At 40.9% G+C, this 15,645-nt stretch overlaps 1 protein-coding gene across 2 annotated transcripts; it reads right to left on the bottom strand.

Moving 5' to 3' along the window:
- Positions 1-7,531: 7,531 nt before the first annotated feature.
- Positions 7,532-15,644, bottom strand: MRPL22 (mitochondrial ribosomal protein L22). Of its 2 annotated transcripts, XM_014281129.3 has the most exons (8): positions 15,544-15,644; positions 15,413-15,458; positions 13,385-13,520; positions 11,336-11,401; positions 10,729-10,806; positions 9,833-9,902; positions 8,364-8,596; positions 7,532-8,232 (listed from the first exon to the last, which is right to left on the bottom strand). In XM_014281129.3, exons 1-7 carry the CDS (start codon positions 15,569-15,571, stop codon positions 8,385-8,387), a joined length of 636 nt encoding a protein of 211 aa, XP_014136604.1. In that variant the 5' UTR covers positions 15,572-15,644; the 3' UTR covers positions 7,532-8,232; positions 8,364-8,384. The 2 variants fall into 2 exon arrangements, with proteins under 2 accessions (XP_014136604.1, XP_005440635.1); XM_005440578.4 differs by lacking the exon at positions 7,532-8,232 and having other exon boundaries at positions 8,305-8,596.
- Position 15,645: the final 1 nt, after the last annotated feature.

Below are 15,645 nucleotides of genomic sequence, written 5' to 3' on the forward strand. Positions count from 1 at the left end.
CCTTGAGCTCACTGAATCAAGAACATACCTTCAAGCAGGAAGAATTACTACTCTGTTCCTGACATACCCACATATTGCACCAAACGTTTTCTCTTTGTGATTATGTATATACACTGTTATAGTTCTTAACTTCCGCATGGGCCTGGCTACTCCAGGAGTTTAATGGGCACACAAACTTGGTTTTTTTATGTTCCTCAGTTGAAACTACTGGAGTCAACCTGGACTAACTGCACAAATGAGTCAGCAGAAGGTCACCACCCACTTAGGCAAAGTGCTCACTGAGCATGTCTCCAGATTTTTAGAAACGCTCTGGAAGCATTAACTCTTCTATCACTTTGGTTAACAAGAAGCAGTTGAACAGCTCCAGGAGGAGGTGGCAGAGATGCAAGCTCTCAGACTATCCCTCCTACAGCTGTCACAGTCACAGACAGGATCTACAAATTTAAGTCTGGAAAAGGAGGGAAGTTAGAGGAGGAATGTAATTACATAGCCAAGTCCCATACAGCACAGGTTACCACAATATCAGCACCGCATTTTGAAGAAAGAAACCACTTATACCATTATCCAAGACGATAGAGTACGGGGGAAAAAGTTTTCCTCTCTAGGGCAGATGAAGGAGGAGAGCGCTGAGAGGCAATCATTAGTAAAATAATTGGCTGCCTGCTTTGCACAGTTGCCACAAAATGTTTACGCTGTCAGTGCCATGACTGTTTGGCTTGCCAGAGTCACAGCTGTGCCAAGGAACTGTCTACCACGGGCTGCTGTTGCATTTCACCTTGTGGGTATACGATGCACCCCTGGGCCATCACCCCTATTGCCCTGCTATCCCAGGAGCCGTATCAGGAAAATTTATTATTAGCCTCCTTCTGAAACCTAGAATTTCAGCCCCCATGATTGCCATCAGGAACAAACACAACATCTGATACCTGCTTTTGAGAAATAAAGATACTATGCTGTCTGATAAAGGATCTGAATTAAGTATTTCTTATAAACAAGTAGTAATAAGTTGGAAGCTTATGTGTCAGAGAACAAGACTGTAGACAGAAAGAAATGCTAATTCTCTCATCTGGGGACAATAATGATGAATTTATTGTACTGTACTGGAGTGGGGTAGAAATGTCACTTCATCATGTGTGCTTTCCCCTTCATTTTCCAACTAACTTTAATGAAGCACACCTTGAAGGAGAAAGGATTCCTTTGCTTCATATCAAAGACGACAGACATAGAAAAGAGCCTGTAAGAGACCTGAATGAAAGTGATTAACCGAGCAGAGGCAGTCATTGCAAAAATTTCATCAAGAAATCTCAATTATCAGTGAGAAATCACATTAAAGAAGGGTATGGTCTAGGAAGGAAAGACATGCACCTCACAGTAACTTGCTCATATACTTCATGTGGAAAGCTTCTAAGAGCACAATCCTGAAAGACGCTGCAGGCTCCCTGCAGGTTACTGCTGCTCTCACTTCTGGTGGTGCTGAGCATACTCAGCACAATGCAGGATTTACCTCTAATGGCCGTCTGATCCAAAGGCCAAACTGTTAAATGAATAAAATCCCTGCATGCTAGGTCAGGACATGAGAAGATTGCCTGTGTTGCTGAGAGATTATCAAGTGAATAAATCTAGCACGTGATAGATAAACAAATACCCATTAAAAATACAAATCTCTCAACACTAAGAGAAACGCATTCCCAGCACACGCTCTGAAAGCCTTCGAAAAGACAGGCATATCCAGCATCAGAACAGATGGAGAAGATGGAACGATAATTGGTTTCCAAGCATCCATCCCCTTAAAAAGACTGAGCACAGCCCCCTAAAGAGACGGATAATCAGAGCAAAAGAAAAATGAGGAGTATCTTTGAAACTTCTAGGACTTGATGAGAACAGGTTGGAACCTCTGCTCTGAAATGTGACGTACTAGAGACAAACCAGACATTTCTAGCTACTTAGCCAAGAGTTTAGTTGGTATTGCCTTGATCTCAGACAGAAGTTTTCACTGACTTTGTAAAAGAATTGTAACTGCACCAGACTTCTGACCCTTATTCTTTACTCCAGTCAGCCCAAGGTAAATCCAGGTTCCGTATAATTTTGTCCCTTCCCTTCGCTGACTTCGGAAATCACTTTCCTCTTCCAAGGGCATCACAGTTCCGTTTGTCCACACTCAAATTTCTCCAGACATACCTCGGTCAAGAAGGTGTCATTTGTCTTCCCTCATTCAGCTGTCTGCAACTGCATTCCTACACCCTGGCCACAGTCAGGATGAAACTTAGCAACAGTGTTAAGCCCTAGCTACCAAAAGGGATCTTGGGCAGCTTCCCCAGTTCAGGTGGACGGGGCAGACAAAGCACAGCTAAAGCACAGGCATGGATATGCTATTATAACATAGTTCTTCCACTGCTATAACGTAAGGTCTGTGTAGAAGTCACCCCAGTGCCTAAGCCTTTCCAGCTCAGGGGTCGCGTCTCCAGCTTGTCTTTTTCTCACAGGAACCACGTTCCGGCTCCAGCTCCGGGCACCCCTGTCACAGCACAGACCGTTGCTTCAGCCTGTGCTCTCAGCTGACAGACTACAAACCCATCCAGGCAGCCTTCAGCCACAATAATAACCTAAGTAATAACCTACGTAAGCCCCTGAGCCCAGTCCTGCTGGGAGGACCCCAGTTGCTAAGTCAGGACTGCCTTCCCCCGCCTGTGCAGGCAGGTGGTTCTTCAGCTGGTCCAGCTTCAGACTTAGCGAACTAGTGACACATTTCAGGAAAAACAGAAAGAAACAGAAAAGGACTTTTTCAGCTCGTGTAGAGAACCAGAACCGCAAGGAACAGCTGAAAGCTAAAACTATGCAAGTTAAGGCAGATGTCCTACCCCCATTCTGCACCACAGTGGGGTTCAGCTACATCCCCTTTCTGGTGAAAGCTTGTCTTTTCCGATTTGCAGCCTTTTTAAGAATTTTCCAGTACACCTTACTGTACTGGAGTAATTCAGGAAACTTAAAAACTCCTGAACTGAGAGGGTAGCAGGACAAGGCTCATTATTAATGATTTAATCAGCCATTTGTGGGGGTTTCTGGGTCTGTGCCAACTCTACCTTCAGAGTTTTAGGATGCACACTGTGTGAGGGGAAGTAGGACTTCTGTGCACTCTCTCAAGCTGTTCCATTACACCTGATTTATAGCATGACACTACTTGTTCTAGCCCATAACCTTGAGCTTGTAAACTACACAGGGGAAAATTTACTAACTATTGAGTTCATCTTAATGCACTATTGGGAATTTTAAGTGGAGAAAAAAGAAAGCAAAGAATTGGGGCCATCCAGAAGAGCTGGTTTTGAACAGCAATTCTTTAACAGCCCAGTGCAGTGTACCTCACAGTCCACTCTGTTTTCATTTAATTAAAGTTTTAATTTACATGGCCAGCATACAGTAAGGACCTATGTTTGTCTTGCTCTGAAGATAATCAATAAGCGAGATGTAGACACATTTCACCATTATTAGCTGCATACATTGATGGAGTTTACCGCAACAGCATGTACAAATAAATGCCTTTACTCCACTTTTAGCTAGCCTAAGAGTTTGATTGATAACAGGAGCCAGAAAACTGTTTTGCAATTTTTCTATTAGGAAAGAAAATTATCATCCACATAACAAAACAATTTCCTAGAGGTAAAGGAGTCCTCATTAGCGTAAACAGAAAAGCAATGAGAGCTGGAACACAGGTGCCTCAGGTACGTACTGCAATTCTGATGAGCAACCCCAAAAAGAACCCGGGATTTGCATGAGCACCAGGCTGGATGTGAGCCAACAACGTGCTCTCATCACAGACACAGCTAACTGCGCACTTGGCTCCATGAAAAGCATGGCCAGACAACCAAGGGAAGTCATCAGCCAAGGGTGCCAGTGAAGCTGTACCTGGAACATTGAATCTGGTTTTAGATCCCCCACTGCAAGAGAAACAGGCAGACTGGAGAGGGTACAAGGACTGGAGAGCAAGATTTACAAGAGGCTGACGCTGGGCTTGTTCGTCCTGCCAAAAAGGTGGTTAGCAGGGTGATCTGACAGAACGGGAGAGTTACAACGGGATAGTCAATCACTTCTCAGAAGCACCAGGCAATGGAACAAAGTATACTGACAGCAGAGTACAGCTTGGGAGGCTCAGGCTGGGCTTGGCAAAAAGTTTTCCCAGGAAGAGTAGCCTAGGACTAGTACAGGCTACCAGAGAGGTGGCCGGATTTCCGATATTGTTAGACAGAGACACAGGTGACTTGATGCAGTGTTGACAACGGTCCCAGCTCCAAGCTAATTTAAAACGAAGGTATCCTATGAATACAAATGTGGTTTAAGCCTTTATTTGACTGTTTCTGGAGGCAAGAAAAAGTGAGTGAATCTAGGTTCATATAGGATAAATTCATTTTACCACACAAAACTTGATGACTGTACTACTGTGCAAGACACAGAAGCAGCACCCACAGAGCAGTTATTCAGATGCTCTGCCCCATGTTTTGTCTTCAGTTTCAAGAATGGCCTGTTCAAGTGTGTTACACAGACTTTCAGATTAATTTCCTCAGCTAATACTCTGAGGTGGATGCCTAATTTGCCCAAGTAAAGTTACACTCTCCTTGGTGCATTCTCTTCAATGGCAGTCTGCCCTCTGTATTAGCGTACAACTTCCTTGAAACCAAACGACAGTGTTGATGTTATAGAGCAAATACAAAATTAGCTCTGCATTTGCTGACTACTCCCAGAAGATAGCTTGTTCTTCACTTCAGTCTAAGTACTGGAAAGTCAGTTTCTGAAACTTTCCCCTCCTTTCAAGTTATTTTCCCTAGGTAAGGCTCCAGCAAACAGTAACTTCTGTGATTATTATTGCTATTACAGTCTCTCATTTTATTTAATTAGTAATTATTTTAAATTACATGGCTGAATACGTCATTCAGCAATAAAGCCTCGTTCTTTGAAAAGCTTGAAACAGGGGCATTTTCAGCAAGGCTATAGCTCATATGGTTGAAGAACATCACATTTTGTTTCTGTGGTTCACCAAGGATATTAGGAGTAACCTTATTTCTGCTCAAAGGAGAATTCTGTTTGCACACGACTTTCCAGCATCCCAGCTGTGGATTTTCATAGAGACTGGCAGAAAGCAAACAGTGATTCCTACTGTTCCTTCACTCAGCGGTGAAGGATTTCCCCAAGCACCTCCACCATGCAGAGGTGGCAATACTGTTATACACCTCCCATTTGTGTAATCAGAAGATTTGCACTGCATGACCTTGGTCTAGTCAAGTTCAGGCCATGTACAGCAACAGAGCTGAAGCACTGGGCAGAACATGCCTGTTTGTGCCCAGGTACCACTCAAGTCCTAATGCAGTCCACTTCACAGTGGCAATTTCCAGTACAGATCTGACCAGAATCACAGGTCCCTAACTGTCCAGTCATTGCTATAACACTTGCATTTATCTTCCATGTATTTAAAGAGGCTGATGATCACTTAACTATATCAATGAGTCTTTCCTTACTCTACCTTTGACGAACTACCTTAGTAAATGCCTTAAAAAGTAAAAAAAAAAAAAAAAAAAACCAAACCATGCCACCACAACACTCCACATATCCAAAAAGACATTCAGGCTGCCTGACCAATGTATTTTGACTTTCTCACTGGATACTTTAAAATGTTTACGAACAAGCCCAACAGCAGGTTTTTAAGTTTTCCTCAATTAAATCTCACATTGCTGAGCACAGCTCACAGTTCTGCTCTCTTCAGATTTCCCTGAAGCCTTACTACACCTTCACGCATACTTGCTCCTTCTCCAGTTTCTGTAACATCAGCACATACATACACAAGCGGTGAGTTTACAGTGCCCCCAGACGTTACTAATACAATTAGCATCATGTAGAGGCCTAGGTGCCTCCCTCCCGGTGATGGCTCATTTAAGAATGCTCTTCTATTGGAGGTCACAGTAATAAATGATCTTCTGCTACAGACTTGTTGCAGTTAGCATGGAATTTTCCATCTGAATCCATATCAAATATCTAACTGAAGTGTGGATGTACTAATTACCAAGAAAGCACAGCAGAATCAATCCCTCTCAATTTTATTTATATATAAAACTTGACAGTATAAAGCTTTACCGCCAGATCTTACTAATTAAAAAGGTTCAGGCAGCCTCCCACACCAATGTTCTGATGCACCTATCACAGAAACCACTTCAGACAACTCTTACCATCTCACCAGTGAAAGGGAAGGATCAAGCCAGCACAAACCCCTCATCTCACCATATGTCCCATCATCGTACTGTTACAGACATGGCTATGGAGCTTCCTTAGTCAACACGGCTTTAAGCAGGCAGAAAAGGGCACTAAGAAATAAGAGGAATGCTGAAAAGCATGCCAAAAGGGAGTCCTCCCACTTACTGTTTTGAGAAAGGAAACAAGAATGACAAGCAACAACTTTGCTTTTTGACTGAAAAATTTTAAAAGCCCAGGTCTGTTTGTTTAAAGGAGTGTCAGGGCCACCTGCTGCATCACAAAAAAAGCCAGAAAAGACATCAGTCACATTTTCACTTCTCTCCATCTCTGCAGATTCATAACTAGAGCAATGATATCTATAAGGACACAACCTTGGCTGGAGGTCCAGAAGGGATACAAAGAAAAATTTACAGCATGCAGGAAAAAGAGGTACTGGAGTAAAATATCTAGAAAGCCAGGTTTTACATGCTTAGGTGACTAGTGCTTATTAAACTTGGATTATTTTGCAATTCTTTAGTCTTCTCCCAGATCACTGACCCAAAAAAGTATTAAGTCATTCAAGTTTGCTACAAATGTAAAAGATTCGGTATGATGAAAAGAGTTTAAAGGCAGCTGGCACAGCAAAGCACAGCTGTTTATCATAGCACAACAGACAGTTCTTCAATCACACATCAGGGGCTACCAATAGAGTTTTATCAGGATCATACCTTTCAGACAAAACTTACTGAATTGTGGCTTTACAGCAAGTAATAAGTCTTTAAAGTCCACTGCAGAAAAACAGACTGCAAAGAAGCACCCATAAATGGTATTGAGCTATGCATGTACTACTTATAACTTCACAGTCTCCTAACACTTTTTAACATCATGAGACCCTTTCTTTGGTAGCCAAAAGAAACAGCTGTATACTACCTTCATGAAGACAAAGGTAATTTGTTTCCTTACAGGAACTGTCCCTTTGCCATCACTCAAGTACTGACCAAAGTCAACACATGTAAGAAAAGCTACCGCTAGTTGATGTGATAAAAAGATCCAAATGAGGCAAGCAGTCTATCTCCCTTTCTAATGTTCCCAGAATGGAAAAGAAAGGTCTAAATATCAGACATTTGCATAAACAAGCAACTTATTCTATTTATGCTGATGTTCATGATCTCCAGCCATCTGAGTTGAAAATTTGACTGGGTGGAATGAGATTCCCCCTACTGACTGCAGTCTTTTTCTCTTCAAAGAAGTAACTATAAAACCAGGAGTGTTCACAGAACTGAAAGCCCAATTTGTATATGCAACAAGCCATTCCATATTAAATCCAAGGAGCATTTTACTTGCCTCAACACTACAAAAGCAATTTGTTTCCAGACCGTGTAGAATAATTAGTTCACTCTTCACCAAGACAAGCTTTTTTCCATATTGTGCCTGTTACCCATACTGAGTTTCCAGAGAACAACCTGAACTCCATGCACATATCAGACTATTAATGCCATGGTCAGAATCAAGAACAGTTTCATCGTGTTTTAAGTTTTCACCACCACTTCCTTCTCTGACAAACTAAACATTGCCACCTACTGACTCTGTCAAAACCTGATATTTAAATGACTTACTCCCCACTCCCACACACAATGCTGAAGATGCACAACAGCAACTGTACAGAAAGAGCACTAAAGCCCAGATCAAGAAACTATAAATTGATGCCTGATAATCTCAGCTATTATTGTTACTTGTTTTCTTCCAACGCTGTAACTACTTTAAGTTGTCAAATTTTAGTAATTTTAATCCAGGTCTTGATCTTGCAACGTGAATATCAAGCACGCATTTTTTACAATAAAAGACCCAACCTTAAATTCATGCAACTGTCTTATGTGAGGACAACCACAGCTCCTTACAAGCTTTATAACAGCACCGGATATTCTAGATTGTATAGTCCAGGTTAGAGCTTGAATGCCGTGGTCCAGGTAACTCAGAAAAAGTAACATCTCTTGCTGCTTTTCCAAGATTTTCCCATACCTATGGTTTGACAAATAAGAAAAACCCCTATGGTTATTCTTGCATCATGCAGCTCCAGCAGCACCAAAGACAGAACTAAAACATTATTTTTATTATTCTTTCATATAATTACATTATCGAACAAGAAATACCTATACAGTCACAAAAGTTTGTCACAGTGTATGAATAAGGGTTCTGCTTCGCAGCTGCTGCACATATTCTTTTGCTTGGTCAAAACCAGTCTTTGGTGGCTCTGGAGGAGGAGGAGGACCTTCCACCAACTTCACAAAGTAATGGCACCTGACGATTTTCATGATGCCAAACATGCCTTTGCCATGGTAACGAATCCGCTTCATATAGCGGCCTTTGCCTGCTGTTGACTCAGCTGAAGGAAAAAGGTGGGGGGGAGAGAAGACTATTCAGTCAAGAATAAACTACTACACATCTGCAACTGAAATACTGTCTGGACAGTATATTTTTCATGACTGCATACGAAAAGTTCATTCTACTCAGGATTCTCTCTTCCACCTTTCTTCTATTACTTTTAGTGGATTACTGCTAGAGGAATCTGTGAGTTGAATTAACACTTCAGGAGCACCAGAAAAGATGAATTTAGAAAGTATGCATGCAAAGATAAATACGTAGTAAAGGACAAATCCAAAGGAAGCTCATGGAGCAGTTACTAGATTATATAGCTCTTTCTGAAGGTGGTATTAATTCCACTGCTTTTCAGTAGTTTGTCTCATGAATTTCTGTAGAAGTCTTACAGACTTCATTTTTCCTCCTTTCTTCCTTTATTGCATTCATCATGGGTATTTTCATTATCTACATGCTCAGTCCTGCACTAGCAGATAAACCTTATGGCAGAGACCTGGAAGGCTCCAAAGAATTCTAATCAAACCTGCTCTACAATCCAGGTTACTTTAAGCTTGAGGTCAACTTAATAACATTTATACCATATTTGGCACAATGAGAATTTTTTTCTTTGGGACTAAAAACATTACAAGTAAACATTTCTCTAACACTTTTCTAGGCAAGAAAGTGCTGTAGTTATTACAAGCTTATCCTGTAATCATCTATAACAAAGCCTTTTTTAATAAAAACTCTAGTGTCAATATTGATTTATTTTTATTCTGTTTCTAATAGAAGTTTAGATTCTGATCCTGCAAAACTAATAGTACTAGCCACGGACAAAGCTTCCAGCATCTATGTTCACATTAAACGTATTAACATACATTAAAACATAGTAAAAGTTTGCTTCTCATTTGCTTAATCTTTCATAATCATACCTAACATCTTCCTCACTGGGACTTTCTGTTCACGTAGGGAGCAGAAACCCCACTTTGAGATGAATGCATCTTATAAACAACGCATCTAGCAGATGCCAGAGCACCACCAGTCAGACATCAACTATAACAAACTGATGGCTGAAGGCTCAGCAGCCACACTAACTTCAGCTGTGCTGCAAGTCAGAAGCACACACCTTTCATGTTTCGGTAAACACGAGTTTACTAGAAACCATCCTCTACTCATTTCCGCTGATTTGAAGCAACAACACTTTGTTAAGGATAAATTATTTTTTATGACATTTTTCTGCATTAAAAATAAGAAGAAAATGTACCTATATGTAAATTTGATTTGAATTCCACATTGTGATTTCTTACTGCCATTTCCTGCGCTTCTAACAGGACCTGTAACCAAAGGAAAAGAAATTGAAATATTGAGTAGGAATTTAAGAAACGCTCTCTCTTATCTCTAGACAACAGGGAAGAAATTGCATGTTTAAGTCAGTAACACAAAAAGTATTCTGTAGAGACCAGAACTCTTGAAAGACAACCATCTTTTATGTAAGTACGTTCTTTGCATAGACTGAAAAACTTACTATGTTTTTGGGGAGGAAAGGGAGGGGAAAAGATGGTTGCCACCAGCATGTGTCAGCCATCCATCCATGGACCTCTGCCTAATCAGACATGAGACTAGAAACAAATTCCAAGGTAGGCAAAATGAACTTTTCAATACTTTCAGCTAATATAGGATACATCTTTGTCATTATTACGCCAGAAAGCGCTTCAGCCTAGGAAATGAGTAATTTGAGACTCCTAACAACTACACTGTATGACAAACTTTCATGCCTTTACAGAACTCAGTCCTTTCCATGATATCCTTCATCTCTAACAGTTTTAAGAACCAAAGCACAAAGATGTAGCAGCCATTAGTGACAAGGACTCTACATTATTTACCATGAACTTAACACCAAGCATTGTTAGAGAGGGTACCCACATGTAATTTATTATCGTTACAAGTTAAAACAGCCAGCACAAGTGATCTCAGCATATTACCCATAAGTCACAACATTACACAATGGCTACAAAAATACGTTGTTTGAACATGCTCCCAACAGGCTTAATAGAAGCATAGAAAAACACAGAAACAGAAGCATCTCCAAACTTCTGGTGATAGATACTGATTTTAAAATTTTATTGAAACTAGGAGTGTTATAAGAATACTACTACATACCTCTTTGATCACCTTTGCTCCCTTTTTATCACTAAATTCCAGCTGAGCAAGAGCCTGATCAATGGACATTCCTTTTATCTGCAATCAAAGTGATAAAATTAATTTTTTTTTTCAATTACAAATGCTTCCCTTCTCTTACTCAGAAGACAGTATTTAAATTATTTTGTTATTATAAAAGAGCAAATCAAAAGACTTTCGTTTCCTTAATTACCATTTCTTCAATGCAACATCTTACATACAGAACTTCTGAGCTAAATATTGAATAAATCTTGATAAAACATTCAATATTTTTTTCCTTATGAGAAAAAGAGCCCATTACTGCCCTTCACAGTTCCCTTTGCCATCTCCTGCTAGGCAGGAACCAACACAGAAATTCTTCCATAGCGCATAATCTGCATATGATCCTGGGTACACATTTGAAAGCATACTAGGATAAAGCAGCTAAAACAAACTACAAACAACTGTTGGTCTGCACAGACGCACACTCTTCCCCAGGACTCTATTATGAAGATGCTGATTAGACTGGGACTGAACTAGGCTGGTAAGGCAAGTATAGCAACTAAATTTTGCATTCTAACAAATACAGTCCAAAGTGCTTTTTGCTTACCAGTTTTGCCAGATACCACATCTTATCTTTGCTATATTTTATTTCCCTCCGACAGTGATATATTTCCTAGGTGCAAAAACAAAGTTAGAGGATCAGTAACTTTGCTGTGAAAACAACAATGCAGCACACACATCTGCTCCACAATCTATTTTCTTACTAGGAATAAAATAAGCATGACTCCCCCTGCAATACCGTGTCCGTACCAAACCAGGCATAAGCTTCTGACATTCGAAACTGAAAGCATTGAAAAAAAGCAGCTAGCACACAGAAAATTTTACTACAATCTTATGAGAATTAGTTTATAAACAGAAATCCCTGAAAAAGATAATCAGAAGATTTTTCATCATTTTTTCCTTCCCTCTTCCCCCCCTTTTGAAGCAGCCTAAGGCTGACATGCCCATTCAGTCTTCAAAATATTACTCTGCTATCAAGTCAAGTTACTGGGATAGCAACTAAATAATACCACCAGAATGAACTTAATTAGCTTTTCAGAACTGAAGAGGGTTTCAAGTTTGATTGGTATGAAGAGCTGTCTCCAGAGAGCCATTTAACATTATTATTGTACTAATAGGGACCAAAACTAGCTAGTAAAATTTAACATCAATAAAACTTTGAAAGAGATGGCATTCTTTAGGAACAGGTGAAAAACTGATTTAATAAGCAAGCTGGTCAATGACTGCATTTTTTACATGCACTGCATTAGTCAGCACAGTACACAGTATGCATTTCTACATCCTAGGCTATGATGTTCACAGAGCAATAAATGCTCACGGCCCACAAAAGCATGTGTCCAAAAAAACCCTATTCTTTTGAGATGCAAACACTTTACTGAGCAGTGTGCCTAATGGGCCACAACACATTAATTCCCAATGAAGAACAATTACAGAAAAAGAATTCCAAAATATCAGTTCTTGACAGTAAGGAAATACTGAAGAATTAACCTAAAATTCTCATGAGTTCTGCTGTAGAGAAAGCAGCACTGATTAATCCCTTCAGTGATCCAATAAAAAACGGTTTTCATCTGCAACAAAATAAGAAGCTTGCTTCTGTTTACATTTAACTGTATTTCCCAGTTATAAAATGATCAGTAAGAGGGGACAGGGAGAAACAGGCATAAACCTACCGTTATCAGAAACTAATCTGTTATGATTGCATTTAAAAAATTGACCAATGTTACTTATGTTGACTTTTCCAAAAGCTGTCTTGAAGAGCTATTAGAAAGCCCTACACCAAGCATACAGGTAAGAAAAGAAAATTTTAGCTTCTTTGCTTCAGTTTATGGCTTAGTAAAACACAAGTTATTGTGCAACAGACTAAAGAAACCACCCCACTGTACAGTACATATAGAATGGCTTCCTAAGGAGAAAAAAAAAAAAAAAAAAAAAAAAAAAAAGACTCCTGCAATCACGTGCCACATCTGACTCACACATCCCTCCCCACATAGTTTTAGAACCTCTTGGTCCACATTAAACATTCCAAGCAACTGCTATGATAGAAAACAACCTCTGAGTAGCTTCCCTAAGGGAAGGCCACAGCAAGAGGCAACACACTATCAGACTTCAAGGAATCTATAACGCAAACAAATTTAAGAAATGAATAGCGTGCACTCTATTGTACCTACATCAAACAGGCACCGCTAGTTCCACTACTTAGCAAAAGTCTGTGCACAGAAGCAACAATGCAGTCACTTTGTTCTCTAGTTATTTACTGTCAGTACAAACAGAACAAACGCATAATGATACATCCTGGGTAATTTCTTCCTCCTTGTAGTTCAGAGACTTCTACAAAGAGTGGATGGTATACCTTTACAGTCTGCATCACATATCAGGTAGATGATCAGCTGCAAGCAACCTGAAGCTCCAATGTAATTTAGAAATGGAAAGTATTCTAAGTGATGCTAACTTTTACAATATAGATATGCCAAACTGACTAAAATCTTAAACAAACGAATAAGCTGTCAAACTAGTGCCTTGTGGAATTGCCCAGAGACAATCTGTTCGGAAATTGCTAAACATAAACAGGGATGGAAATTCATAGGTGTATGCTTACAGCTGGTCTCCGAGGTTCCCCAGGCAGCTGCGGAGGGTAAACAATCCTGTTCTTTTTCTCCCACTTCCCAATTTTCTGCAGAGATGTGCTTGTGTGGATGCATGACAGAGGAAAAAGGCTACTGGATGCTAGCCACCTGCAAGACACGACCAGTCTTCACTGCTGAACATTGGAGTTCTTTGTCCCTGCCCAGTTTATCTGGAAAATTGTGAACTTACCCATCTTGATAAAGAGAACTGACACATTTGATTACTCACAAAATAAAACTGTCCACATTCTCTACAGTTTACATTGAAAGGGGTTTTAATTCAAAAAGTAGCCTCAGGATTCCTAACCTAACTGGTCATGAACCAGAACTGACATTGGTACAGCATGAGATTCCACATTAAGTGTCTCCAGATCATTGCACAGTCACCTCTTTCTTCTTACGTGGGGTTCATTACTCACAAAAATAACTTACATCTTTTCCAAGACCATCCAATGCTTATTTAACTTTTACCCACCCAACAACATTTTTAGCAGTGAAAACTATCCTAGTTTTTCAAGGGACTGAGCATCAAGAAAGTATTAGCGTTTCATAAACATTCTAAAATTTGAAGGGAAAGATATTCTGAACTATTTTCAATATGCAATCATGTCGATGCAAGACAGCTGCTCGCAAAAACCCCTCCGTTTTCAGTCAGATCACCCGCCTCAGTTTCAGAAAAACCAAGTTACGTTCTGCCCCCTGCTGACTAGCTAAAGCAGTACGCTGGGCGGCCACTCGCAACTACAAGAAGTAAGTTAAGTTCAGGAGCAGATACTGCGAGTTTTACTAAGGCTTGAACGGCTTTGTGCAGGTAACCACACGGTGAAAAGCATTTTAAAAACAACGGGCAAACAGAACACACTGATTAGTTTCAAAAGGGCACTGTACACCGTAATGTTTTCACATCCTATCAGTAGGGGGTAGCATAATATACAAATTCAAATGTTACGGAATATTTTTTAAGGTATTTACCAAACCCTGTTTATTTGTTTAATGCTTAAAAATTCCACTCATCAAGACAATTCATCATCACCAGACATAATATCACCGATTAATACAGGAAAATATTTGACAAGCACGTGAATATCATTTTACAATTTAACATGTCAAGCAGTATGAACTTAGTATTGTCTTCCCGGTATTAACAGAACACATTAATAAATTTGATGAACTAAGGAATCTTACATATTCTCTCTCTTAAGGTAATCCAACCTCATATGAAGAGCAACTCTATTAATCACAGCTTTAAGAGAAGTAAGAGAACACAAACACATTTTAAGCAAAAGAAAACAATGACAAGCAACAAACAAAAGTACTTCATATATGAGTAAGTGGAACAGTAAAGAAAAATCTGAGCACCTTTCTAGAAAGAATCATGCATAAGTAGCAACTGGGAGATATACAGACTAGAAGAACAGAGTAAAACAATTTGGATGTAATTCAGTTCAAGGAAAGGCAGTACCCAAAGCACAGCCAACATCAGCCTATTTCTTCTTCCTTCAGTGACACAGGCCTCTGCAATGCATTTACCTCCACAGGCCCTAGTGGAGACCAAAGCTCTGCACTTTTGAGACTCCACATCAGCCTTTCTTCTGAAGTCAGGGATATAGTCAGCTATGACAGCTACTCCCTCAGCACAGCTCCACCATTTCCCCAGACTGAAGAGAAAGACCAGTAACTACAGAAAAAGCAACGACTGGGGATAGCGCAGAGGGCAGCAACACGTACTGTGTTACTGACCCGCACCATAAAACTGGAGCAAATCTGGATGCCCGATAGAAAGGGGTCGAGAGAGAGGCATCTCCATCACGCCACAACCTCCAAGTTCCCACAAAGGCACTACAGAGGCACAAAGTGACCTTTCCCCACAGCTCCGGGGCAGGGCCAGAAGCCAGCAAGAAGGCCGAGCCTGACGACCGGGACCTCCAGGCCGGGGACCCCCTGAGCGGGGCGGCTCCTGCTCCACCGCCTGCTCCGGACCGCGGCAGAGCCAGACTCACCTCTCCGGCCGCGCCCAGCCGAGGAGACGGCGCACCCAGGCACCACCTAAAAGGGAGTAGCACAGTGAGCGAGGATTGAGCTGACGAGACCCTCCGAAACCAGCGCTCCCGCTCCGTCCCCTCAGACCTACCCGCGCCAAGGGCCCACGGCGCCGCCATCTTGCCCGCCGCGCTTCACGGCAGGCGCTCCGGGGGCAGGCGCGGTGAGGCGCGGGGTTTGCGACGGGTTTGCG

Source organism: Falco cherrug, chromosome 8 (genome assembly GCF_023634085.1).
Source record: "Falco cherrug isolate bFalChe1 chromosome 8, bFalChe1.pri, whole genome shotgun sequence".
Lineage (NCBI taxonomy): Eukaryota > Metazoa > Chordata > Aves > Falconiformes > Falconidae > Falco > Falco cherrug.